Source organism: Mustela lutreola, chromosome 6, assembly GCF_030435805.1.
Source record: "Mustela lutreola isolate mMusLut2 chromosome 6, mMusLut2.pri, whole genome shotgun sequence".
Classification (NCBI taxonomy): domain Eukaryota; kingdom Metazoa; phylum Chordata; class Mammalia; order Carnivora; family Mustelidae; genus Mustela; species Mustela lutreola.
Window position 1 is genome coordinate 53,040,325 of NC_081295.1, and position 12,979 is coordinate 53,053,303.

The 12,979-nt window shown below is 33.4% G+C and overlaps 1 protein-coding gene across 6 annotated transcripts in view; it reads right to left on the reverse strand.

The window, feature by feature from the left end:
* Positions 1–12,979, reverse strand: part of SENP6 (SUMO specific peptidase 6) — a 129,977-nt gene that overhangs the window by 42,841 nt on the left and 74,157 nt on the right. For 5 of the 6 annotated variants that reach the window (XM_059177254.1, XM_059177252.1, XM_059177251.1 and 2 more), the window contains 2 exons: positions 7,584–7,816; positions 4,321–4,491 (listed from right to left, as the gene is read on the reverse strand). In XM_059177254.1, the coding sequence (XP_059033237.1) occupies positions 4,321–4,491; positions 7,584–7,816 (404 nt within the window). The remainder of the gene's footprint in view (positions 1–4,320; positions 4,492–7,583; positions 7,817–12,979) is intronic. The other variant, XM_059177255.1, reaches the window with a different exon arrangement.

Consider the following 12,979-nt stretch of genomic DNA (forward strand, 5'->3'; position numbering starts at 1 on the left):
CGCCTGGGTGGCTCAGTGGGTTAAGCCGCTGCCTTCGGCTCAGGTCATGATCTCAGGGTCCTGGGATCGAGTCCCGCATCGGGCTCTGTGCTCAGCAGTGAGCCTGCTTCCTCCTCTCTCTCTCTCTCTGCCTGCTTGTGATCTCTGTCGAATAAATAAATAAAATATTTTTTAAAAAATTAACTAATTAATTGAACACTCTAGACTTTGGACATAATTGGCCTGGCTCATTTGGTAGAGCATGCAACTCTTGGACCTCACGGTTGTGAGTTCAAGATCAACACTGGGTGTGGAGCCTACTTAAAAATAAGTAAGTTGGATTGATATATGGAAAGATTAACAGATACATGAAAAGCAAATTTAGTAAAATGCTAATGGCAGAATCTAGCTGGGAGTTTTAGGAGCATTATTTCAACTCTTTAAAAATTTTCACAATGTAGAAAAAGGAAGCAAAGAAATATAAAATAAATTTAGTAATTATTACAACTGCAAAGTCTAGCATGTCACAAAACATACCTTCTAAAACCTGTCTGAAGATAGTATGTTAAATGGGGACACCTAACTTGCAGCTTGGGAACATTCCAACATACATGGAAGCTGAAGTTATATGCTTTAAAAATTATGTCAGATGACTCAAAAAGCAGCAATAAGGATGACATAAACACTAAAATGGAAGCATTTAAATAACACTGGCATATGAGATGTAAAAAGAAAAAGAAGCATGTCTAAGTATCTGTCATGTAAAAATTTGTGTGTAACTAAATTACAAGTAGACACTAAGCTATTTCACCATCATCTTCAAGAATTTCTAAATTTAAGTTAGGTGAAACCTTCATTTTAGATCTTCTCAATTTTCTCACTGGAAAAATGAGGAATTGAATTATATTTGAGTATATAGGGTATTCCTAGTAATGTAAGCAATTTCCCTGTAAAACAAAGTATTTACATTTAAAGGCACTACTTTTAAAATAAAATTGACTAGCCCACTTGGTAGAGTATGTAACTCTTGACCTCAGGGTCCTAAGTACAGCCCACAATGTGTATAGAGAGCTTACTTAAGAATAAAACAATATAACATAGCATAACAGGGGCACCTGGGTGACTTAAATGCTTGCCTTTGACTCACATCATGATCCCAGAGTCCTGGAATCGAGCCTGCCATTGGGCTCCCTGTTCACTGAGGACTCTGCTTCTCCCTCTCCCTCTGCTTCTCCTCCTCCCCCACTTATGCTCTCTGTCCTCTCAAATAAATCTTTAAAAAAAGAATAAAAACACAATAAAAAGATTTAAAATTGGCACTTCTAGATAGTATCAATTCTTCCAATGAATGAATTTAAAATAATTAAATTACCCAATAATAAATGAGATTTGATAAATACATAAAACAATAAAACATTTAAAATCTGAGAATAACAATGACATGGCAGGTAAATCATTTCATTATAAAACCTAAGGAAGTTATATTCAGGAAGAAAATGTCAAATCATCTTTAATTTTTTTAAAAGATTTTATTTATTTTATAGACAGAAACACAACAAGAAGGGAACACAAGCAGAGAGAGTGAGAGAGGGAGAAGCAGGGCTTCCCGCTGAGCACGGAGCCCAATACAGGTATGGATCCCAAGACTCTGGGATAATGACCTGAGCCAAAGGCAGATGCTTAACAACTGAGCCACCCAGGTGTCCCTCATCTTTTACTTAAAAAAATTTTTTTTTAGAGAAAGAGAGTGAAGAGAGGTGTGGTGGGGGTAGGTAGAGAATTCAAAGCAGGTTCCATGCCCAGCTTGGAGCTTGATGCAGGGCTCAATCCCATGATCCTGAGATCATGACCTGGGCCAAAATGAAGAATTGATGCTTAAGTGGTTAGCTACCCAGGTGCCCCAAATCATCTTTATTTTTAATACGTTATTTGAAGAAATTACAAATTAATTATACTTCATCAATAAATGTTCTCTGGAACAATTCCATGGTACAAGGAAATTTAATACCACAGATTACAATATTCCACATTTTAAACACAACTATTTATTGGCTGAGATATTTCACTTAGCATTTAAAAAAAAAAACCCGTATGAACACATTTTATATTCTATATACTGCCTTTATTTTTTAAAATTAAAAAAAATTTTGTTTTCTAAGATTTTATTAAAAAAAGATTTTATTTATTTATTTGACAAAGATAGAGTTCACAAGTAGGCAGAGAGGCAGGCAGAGAGAGAGGGGGAAGCAGGCTCCCGGAAGAGCAGAAAGCCTGATGTGCGGCTTGATCCCAGGACCCTGGGATCACGACGGGAGCCGGAAGGCATTTAACCCATTTAGCCACCCAGGCGTCCCTTGTCTTTTATTTCTTAAAATAAATTCATGAAGTTAGTTCCCTTCACTAGATCATATATAACCTAACATGCAACTTTCATGTAAAAAACGTTTCACTCCAATTTTAATGTAGTTTTTTTTTTTTTAAGCGATCTCTAAGATGCGTGGAGAGAAGACCTTAAATCCTAGATCAAGTGTCACATGTTTTACAAACTGAGCCAGCCAGGCGCCCCAGTGCAGTTCTTGTTACGTAGCCTTAAGACTAAAAATGCAACTTTCAACTAAATGTCTAAATTATCAGCAAAACTTTATGATATTGGAAAGTTCTGAATAACAGTGTTAATATGGGGAAAAGCCATAAAACCTACATGGGATCCCTGAGAACTTTTGAGGTATTTTGACTTAGAATGATATTTTTGTTGATGGACAGAAACCAGGAAAGATAATCTATAATATGAGGACTTGTAACAAAACAAATTTCATAAATCCCTGACAAGCTTGATGTATGTTACAACAGTACTGGGGTACTTTTTTTAATGCTGAGAAGCTGGAGTTAATGACTTAAAAAAAAAAAAAAAAAAAATCAGGCTTCCCATACAGCTTTGCTCTAAGTAAGAAATCAGGTCCATAGTTCATTTTCTCCTATACTAACTTATAGGTCTTTTTCTTCCTTCGATCATATTGTACCCCGAAATTATGACTCCTAGAAAATAAATAACTACTACTTACCATAATTTAAATAATAATAAAACTACCTTATAACTTTTCATATATAATACAATATATGTTCTTAAAGACTCTGCTTTATGTATAAGAAATAATACTGGGGGGCACCTGGGTGGGTCAGTGGGTTAAAGCCTCTGCCTTTGGCTCAGGTCATGATTGCAGTCCTGCTTCGGGCTCTCTGCTCAGCCAGGAGCCTGCTTCCCTTCCTCTCTCTCTGCCTGCCTCTCTGCCTACTTGTGATCTCTGTCAAATAAATTTTTAAAAATCTTAAAAAAAAAAAAAAAAAAAAAGGAAAGGAAAAGAAAAAGAAATAATACTAGGGGACTGGGTTTGAAAGAATAGATGAAAACAGGTATTTGGGGACATAAAGTTAAGTCATTATAAAATAAAAGGTACAAACTAAGTGCAGTGCTATAGGAAGATTAATCCACCAATAATGTGTAGAATACATTGGAAAAAAGAAAAATGACTAAAAAGGCTGGTTAATGCTGGTTAAATGTTATGTATTAAAATTTCAAATAGAAAATATGTATTTGAATTAGACTGGTGGCAGCAGAATTAACAGGTATGACAAGTCCTTTGGGCTTCATGGACACCAAACTAGTCCAAAAGCACAATGTCTCTCTGGTGGCAATGTATTCCAATAATCTACTTCTAAGACTCTTAATGCTATGAGACATTTTTTGGCAGCCCCAAAAGCTTTAGAATCCTTCTTTCTCTCATTGTTCTTTAAAATACTCTTTTTGGGGCGCTTGGGTGGCTCAGTCATTAAGCATCTGTCTTCAGCTAAGGTCATGATCCCAGGGTCCTGGGATCAAGCTATGGCATCGGGCTCCCTGCTCAGCAAGAAGCCTGCTTCTCCCTCCCCCTCTCCCCCTACTTGTGTTCCCTCTCTCAGGGTCTCTCTCTCTCTGACAAATAAATAAATAAAATCTTAAAAAAAAAAAAAAAAGAAAGAAATACTCTTTTCATGGAGTGAGCTGGCATGAGAATAAAACAGTAACATACTGGTTTTCTAACTTAGTAAGAATAATTATCTTTCTGTGATGAGTATGTACTACCTTGAACATTACAAGTTTTTACCCATTGACTTTTATTGTGAGGAGCTGTTTATACTTGTCTATATTCTCTTAGAGCAATTTGAAATCTTAACAAAATAATTTTTAATATCCTATTAAGTTAAAGATTTTAATTTACAAATTTTAAAATATTATATTTAGCCTTAGCTATGGAATTTTGAATCTCATAATTGGTACAGTAAAAAGCTTAAGAATGTACTTACAATTACAGGCTCTATTAATAGCCGGAAGAGTGTTCCTACTCGTATACTTCGACAGTTTAAAATGACACTGTCAAAGGAACTTTGGCAGCTTAAAGATACAGGATCAACTAAAGTTTCTTGAGACGTCACTTTACGACGTTTTAGAGGTGTGCTGACAACAGAATTACCAAACTGAAAAAGAAAAAAACGTTTTCACTTAATTAAGCAACTAAAACAAGGCTGCAAAACTAAGTACACATATGCAAAGAAGATGCAACATAAAAAATGTAATTATCAAAAGATTTTACTTCAACAGGGGAATAAATATTTATTAATTTCATATAAAGGAAATCATTCCTATTTCGTTCAGCTATACCTTACCTAGTCATTACATGAAATTCCATTAGGAGCACAGCACTGAGAAATGGTAATTTGGGAATCAAACTGCCTAGGTTCAAATCATAGCTATACCATCTTTTAATTATCTGACTTTTAAAACAATAGTAACTCCTTAAGGTTTGATTTCCTAAATTGTAAAATATTAAGAGCCTCTATTCAAATGAGGTAATGCATTCAAGCAGCTTAGCACAGTTCTTCATGCACAGTAAAATGTTAGATAAAAAGCTGGCTAGTAATAGTGGTAGTGCGGGGTTATAATGTTTGGATTAAATCAGCAATTTTTTTGGTAAGATTTTATTTATTTATTTGAGAGACAGGTAAGAGCAAAAGAGACCACAAGTGGAGCGGGGGTGTGGGAGCAAGGGCAGAGGGAGAAGGAAAAGCAGTCTCCCCGCTGAGCAGGAAGCCTGATGCAGGGGGGCTGAGAAGGCAGCCCCTTAAGTGAATAAGCCATCCATGCATCCCTAAATCAGCAATTCTTAGAAAACAGGTATTTAGGGGAATGGTTATTTACAAAAGGATTCTTCTTTATATATTTGAAAATGTTAAAGTACTTGATCTGTTATGTTCTAGTCACTTCCACATGCAAAATAATCATAATAAATTATTTTGAGTGTATAATTTAATGGTACTGAAATTATGATAAAAATTTTATTATCATAAGACTAAAACATGGTCTTAATAGAAAGCAAGAAAAAAAAATCTCCTGCATAGAGATAGACATTATTCTCCCACTGTCCCCCTAGAGACATTCTATGATGTATGACATAAAACACGTATTAAAACAAAACACACACACACACACACACACACACACACACACACTACTGCAAACTGCATTTTCAGGCTTATTAACAGATTAATCATGAATATTTTCCCAAATTATTAATAGAAACCTACTGAGGTTTAAAAGCTTTTTTCTTTAGTTTCAGAATTATTTCTCCAAATGAAATGTTATTTAGGTAAATAATAAACACATAATTTAAGAGCTGCTCCAGTTGAATCCAAAGTGGAGAGACTGAGTCTAGAAGAGAGTGGTCCATATCCTCCAAGAAGCCTCTAAAAGAGCATTCAAGATCCCTTATCGTTCAGTGTGCCAGTCTGAAAGCTGTTCACCCACACATTCCATCATATGGAAATCTATTATTTATTTAATTGAACCCCCCTAAGACTGGACATGTGAGTTCTCTCTGACCTTTCCCCATGACACACTATTCTCCAAGCATTTTTGCAGCTGAATCATGGTATATGTACGTATTGCCAAATTGCCTTCCAACATAGCTGTACCAATTTACACACTTAACTTTTCCATTTCTCAAACACTAACTAAAATGAACAGTATTATATACTTAAAAATTATCAACAATCTGACAGTTAACAAAACATATTTTAATTTCATTTTCAATACTTCATCATCTATCAAATTCAGTTTTGGTGTTTTGGTAAACTGTTCTGTACTTTCCATTCAATAAAATATATTCATCTCTTCATTTACTATTTTTGCTTGGCTAAAATGCTTGAAAAAGCATTCCCAAAATTATATTAAAAACAACAATTCATATTCTTCTATCATCATTATATCATTATAGATACTTTGTTTTCATTTGTTTTCCATCTTTTTTTTTTCCTTAAATATTTTATTTATTTGACAGAGATCACAAGTAGGCAGAGCAACAGGCAGAGAGAGGGAGAAGCAGACTCTCTGCTGAGCAGAGCGCCCGATGTGGGGCTTGATCCCAGGACCCTGGGATCATGACCTGAGCCGAAGGCAGAGGCTTTAACCCACTGATCCAACCAGGTGCCCCTCATTTGTTTTCCATCTTAACAACCAAATGTATGTTTCCATATTTTTATACTGGTAACAATTCCAGATATATGTATATACATATGTAATTTCTTTTAACATAAAAGCATTTTTTAAAAAAAGTTCTTTTTATAAAAATAAGAAAATATGCATATATTTCTGTAACTTGGTATTCCTACCCACTAATACCACATAGAAATCCTAAAAGTCATTTATACAGCTCTAATTCTTAGCCAATGGCTGCATAACACTCTACAGTACAGACAGACCACAATTTCTTCAGCCATTTCCATATTAATAAACAAGATTGTGTTTGCATTTGTTTGCCAATGCCAATAACGTTTACATATACAGTCTTAGATATTCCCTCTCTGTAGTGAGAAGTTTCTTTTGAGATTGAGTTTAGGGAATGAATATTTTGGTCATTCATTACACACTCAAAAATTTGAAATAGATGTTCTTATCATTGCGTTCCCAAAAGACTGTAACAACTTTCTTTTCCACCTGCAAAACAGAAAAGCACCCTTTCCCTTGGAGTCTAGCCAGCAGTCCATATTAATCAATTTTGTATTAATTTTGAAACTATTAAGTTCATTTGAATTTTCTTCCCCTTTTGTCTTTTTCTATCTTTAGATTACAAATTGTAAACATTCCTTTCTAGATCCATTAACTGAAATAATTTCTTATCTTTTGCCACTTAAGTATTTTGAAATTTTTATGTATTAAAATGTAAAATAAAACACAGCAAAACAGTATCATAGTATAATATATCCAAGTTAAAAATGACTTCTCCCTGGTCCACTAGATTATACAAATATACCTTTTCATACTTATATTTCACTATAAAGTTGGTATTGTTTCTTCTTGTTGAATTTTTCACGTTTTAAGCTTTTAACTTAAATTGATTTTTGTATGTTTTAATATTCTTTTAAATAATCTTCCAATCAATTATTTTAAGCCCCACTTAAGGAATAATTTATCTTTTTCTCCTAATAACATTGTTAAATTTCCCTCTAAAAAAGTATTTACATTCCAAAGGGGGGACTTAATCTGAATAAATGTCAATAAATGTGAAAAGTACCTGGTCTTTCATTCTTGCTTTTCTTGGCAATGTAACTGTATTTAACTCTGAATCTGCTGGAATGCTTCTTATTTCATGCTCTACTCTACAGATATTTTCATTTAGTGCTGCTTCTACTTTTCCAGTGGATGGTGCTGGGGAAGAACATGCTGAATCAGCAGGTTGAGGAGATATGCTTTCTCTTCTGTTAGTCCTGTCATTGTCATCATCATCATCATCACTGGACAAAATTACTATAAAGAAAATGTTAAATACTTCAGGTATTTCATTTCTGTCAGTTAAATATGTAAATATTTATACCAAAGCGGGAAAGATACCAAATTTGCTTTGGATCTCTTCCAGATCTCTTCCAGAACTGAGATTAATAAAAACAAATGAAGATACAATCCATTCTATCTGATGAAAAATTAAATTTGGAGACAATTAAAAATGAAGACAGCATAAGAAACTGGCTTTTTAAAATAGAATATATAAACATGTAATTATTCTGTAGTCCATTACCATCACCCACACAGGAAATATACACAAGTTACAGCAAAATTTAAATGTTTATCATAGATCTATTTCAGAGTTCTAGAAAGTCTCAAGAATGAAGATAATATGCATATAAATTGTTTAAAAGATGGCATGCATTTAAATGTATTTGAAACTCCATGTGACTAAATAATTTTATTTCACACAGGAAATCACTAAAATCATAATTGGTCCTTGGGACAATGTGGACCTGTGTGCACTGCTCAGTAAATTCTGTGGAGTAAATGAATGTGGGCATGAGAAGATATTAAGAAGGGAATTTGCTCGTAGACTCTCTACTCATTATTGGTCTTATCAAACCCATTTTTATATTACTCCCAAGAGCCACCCACAATGCACTTGAGTCAAACCCTAACTCCTTATTACGGTTTATAAATGGACATAATCTGGCCATTACCTACTTCAATTATCCTACACTATGCCATTTCCCCCTCTTTCTGCTCCAGGCACACTTATATTCTGTTCCTCAAACTTCACAACATCTTTTTGTCTGGACTGTAATTCTCCTAATACTTTGCATTTTTGTCATCAAATAGCTTTTTGATTGACTACCCAACTTAAAGTAAGCACATAGGTACTTGGCATATTCACAACAAATGATATACATTTTCTTTTGGTTTTTTTTTTTTGTTGTTGTTGTTGATGTTTATTTGCTCTCTCTCCACTACATATAAACTTGAGAGAGCAGAATCACTGCCTTGTTTACTGCTATATTTCCTGCGTCTAAAAACCACCTGGAGAAGAAAAAGAATTCAAAAATCATATACTGAAGAACACATAACTCGTAGAAGCAATTTTCTTTTTTAGAATCCCACATGTAAATGTTTAGTTAATATTTTTTGAATAATACACATGCCCCAGAACACCATAATCCCAGCATCACTCCATTTGTCTTTTTTATTTTGCTGCCTAGTCTCAGAAGCAAATGATAAACTGGATCTTTTCAGAACTATTAACAAAAAACCTAACAAGCCAGATTACTAGGTCTAAGCAGATTTATACATATTTGAAAGTCAGGGTTTTTTAATTTACTATTTAGCTCAGTTTCTATTCTCTGTAAAATTAGGGTCAAATATGGCACCTATTTCAAAGAATTGTCACAAGAACAAATGATTTAATACATAAAAGGTTTTAGCACAGTGCCTGACATATGTAAGCAAAAGCTTACATGTTTAAAAAAGCTTACAAGTTCATGAACTGCATCATTTATTTACAAAAAAAATACAGAAACATACATATGAAAGGGGAAGCAAACTCTTCTATTGATATATATTTTTTTTATGGTGCTTCAGAGACACTAAAAACCTCTATATCCACTATAAAAAAAAATCCATTTAAAGGCCCAATGCTTTAGCAGATAGAATTATACTACATAGTTCTTGTTTTAATAACTTAAAATAAATGCGGATTGTGCTCAATGACACCATACTTGCAAAGCAAACAGAAAGTGTGCAAAGACACCATATACTTAAAAATCTTGTTCTCATAGCTGATTTCATTCTATATATAGAATACATTCTATGTGATACATAAGATTCTGCATCAGCATCTATGATGGACAAGTTGTGTCCCCTCAAAATTCATATGTTAAAGCTCTAACCCCCCGTTACTGTATTTGGAGATATAGCCGGTAAGAAGGTAATAAATGTTAAATGAGGTCATAAAAGTGTAGCCTTAATCTAATAGGACTGGTGTACTTATAGTAAGAAGAAATGCAGAATTTCTCCATGCAAGCATAGAAGAAAGGCCATGTAAAGACACTGTGAGGAGGTGGCTGTCTACAAAGTGATGGCACCTTAATCTTGGACTTCCAGCTTCCAGAAACGTGAGAAAATAAATATCTGTTGTTTAAGCTACTCAGTCTACAGTATTCTGTAATGGCAAACCAAGCACATTAATTAATACAAGATCTTTGTGCTTATACTCCATCTTGTTCCTATAGATCCTTCTTACTTCATTCTTACCACACCCTTCTCCTTACTTCATTCGGGGGCTCTTCAAAAGTTACTTTATCAAAGGTGTCTATTTTACCACCTATCTAGCACCCTTTACCTTTACCACCAAAATAGCACCCTTCCTCATCTTGACACCTAACAATTATCACTCTCTATTCCTTGGACCTTGCTTCACTTTTCTACACTGAACTTATCAGCACTACTTGAGACACTGTATATTTTATTTATTTGACCACCCAGGACCTAATATTAGTTTCATTACAATAAACTACTTTAAATAGGAATATAAATTTAATGATTAAGTAGATAAGGAAAGAAGACTTTAAAACCAGAAAAACTTGTTTTATTAAAATCTAAACTCCAACAGTCCTTAAGTATATAATATCAAGAAGTTAATCTCCTTAAGCCTAGGCTGCCTCATTTATAAAATGGGATATATTCATGCCTACCTCACATGATTATAAAAACCAAAATTGGTTAGTGAATATACCTTTATCAGAAAGTAAGGCATATAGTATTCAATAAAAGTTATTTTTTATTGTTAATACAAAATGTTCTTAAAACATTTTTCTCTATGTTTTAATGGGAAATACTTAGTCTTCATTTTTTTCCCCTTTTTTGAGGAGGGGAGGGAAAATTTATGCTTTATGGTTTTAATTCATGACTGATATGGTCCTAGGTTAAGATTTAAATAGTAAACCACTTGAGGACCTCAAAACCACATAAATTTAGTTTTTTTCTTATCACCTTAGCCTTATTTACTAACTTCCAGTTCTCTCATCCTAGAAATCTCCTCTGGATGGTAAGTTTCTTATACAACATTTGGCTCAGTAATAGTACCCAGTAACTACCTAGTGAGAGCTTTCTTCATATCTAATCATTAAAATGTAAAAACCTCATCATTAGAAAAGATTCAAATGACATTAACAATATTTAATATTGTACTGGTATAACATTAAAATGCATCATAAAATACTCATCAAATACCAACACCAACATAACCGAATGCTGGTTGGACACTCATCACAGAGTAATCATTTTTTAAATGGAGTTCTCTTCTTTTTCCCCTTAAGACTTATTTATTTATCTGAGAGTGAGCGAGCACAAGTGGAAGGGCAGGGGGAGACAGAGAAAATCTCAAGCAGACTCTGAGCGTGGAGCCTGATGTCAGGTTCAAGTTCATGACCTTGACTGAGATCATGACCTGAATCAAAACCAAGACTTGGAAACTTGATCAACTAAACAACCCAGGAACCTCTGAGTTCTTTTTGAAAAATAAGCTAATATACTGGTATGAGCTAAGGTTTTTACACTGAATCAAATTAAAATAGAGCTTGACATATTTCCCAGGTTAAAAAATTTTTAAAAATTTTATCCCCTTTTATTTAACCGTTTTTAAAGTAATGATTTGGAATCTAAGCAACCTCCAAAGGTAACCAAGGGAGAGCTTTTCTTCTTTTGGGAGACCAAAGGGGACACCATTATGAGCTAATTAATTTTAATATATTTGACATATTTCCAATTTTCATTTTCATTTTATTTTCAAATTTCATATTTGACAGACAGTAGTCATGATACCTTTTGTGACCTAAATAGTCCCATTATTGGTCAGTAGGAGCCCTTTCTTCTTAGCTCCTGTGTCCTTTTCACATGTCCACAGTCGTTTTTGACTGTTTCCAATGCTTCCTGATGTGAGAAGATGATCTAGATCTATTAAACAGACTCCTGCTCTGGACTTGGAGTCAGCCATTTCTCTGGAGGTTCTAGTTTTTTTTTTAGTGAGAAATGGTATTCAAAAACACAAATATGGGAACTAGGATTGTTCAATTATATTTAAGAGAATACATTATAATAATCTCACACTATTATCTCCAATTTGAATTTAAAATTATATAATTTTTACTTCTCTGATTTTACTTTTCAACTCTTTAAAACTGAAAAATCTTAGTTTCATATATATAATACAATTGCTTATTTGCTTTATCAATATATGTGTTTAAAAGTAACGATACCAGTATTATTACTAACAATATTACTAAGTACATTTAGGATTTCTTTGCAGTTCTACTTAACCTTAAAATGTATCACATTAGGAATGTATAGCCACAGTATTAATTTAAATTCATTCGAAATAATTCTGTGTGTTCAAGCCACCAACTAGATACATAAATAGGTTCATTAGTTTCATCTTGGTTTTGATTTTTCTTAAACTTCCAATTTAATTTTGTTTTATAATCATATAAAACATTTACATGGCTCCAAAGTCAAATCTACAAAAAAGGAGTTTGTTTGGAAATATCTAACATCTATCCCTAATTCCTACATTGTTTACTCCCTTTTAACCAACTACTTTTTAAAATTAGTTCTAACCAACTACTTTTTAACATATCTTTCCATTAAAAAAAATCCTTATATTCATTCTCTTGCCCTTCACAAACAAAGGGCAGCACATACTCACTCTGATCTGTATCTTGCTTTTATTCATGTTATTAAAGATCTTAGAAATCACTCTACAGAATATTAAGTGAGATCTTTCTCTCCTTTTACAGCTCTGTATGCTATAGTTTATACAACTACTTTCTGATGCCAGACTTTGGCTATTTATTACAAACAGGACTGCATTTCATATGCACATATATATATATACCTTTGTCTAAAGGCAGGAAAAAGATTTAGGGGAAGAGTAAAAGTAAAAGAGTAAAAGGGAACTAATTTTCACTGAGTCCTTTCCATGTATCAAATATTTTATTTACTGGGCTATGCTAGGCAGTTTAAATTTTATTTACTTCCTCAAAAACACTGTCAGGCAGAAAATAATCCATTTACAAATCAGAGAGATTAAATTAACCAAACCAAAGTTAGAAAGTTGGGCATAATTTGGCATTTGATCTATGATTAATTGGGGCC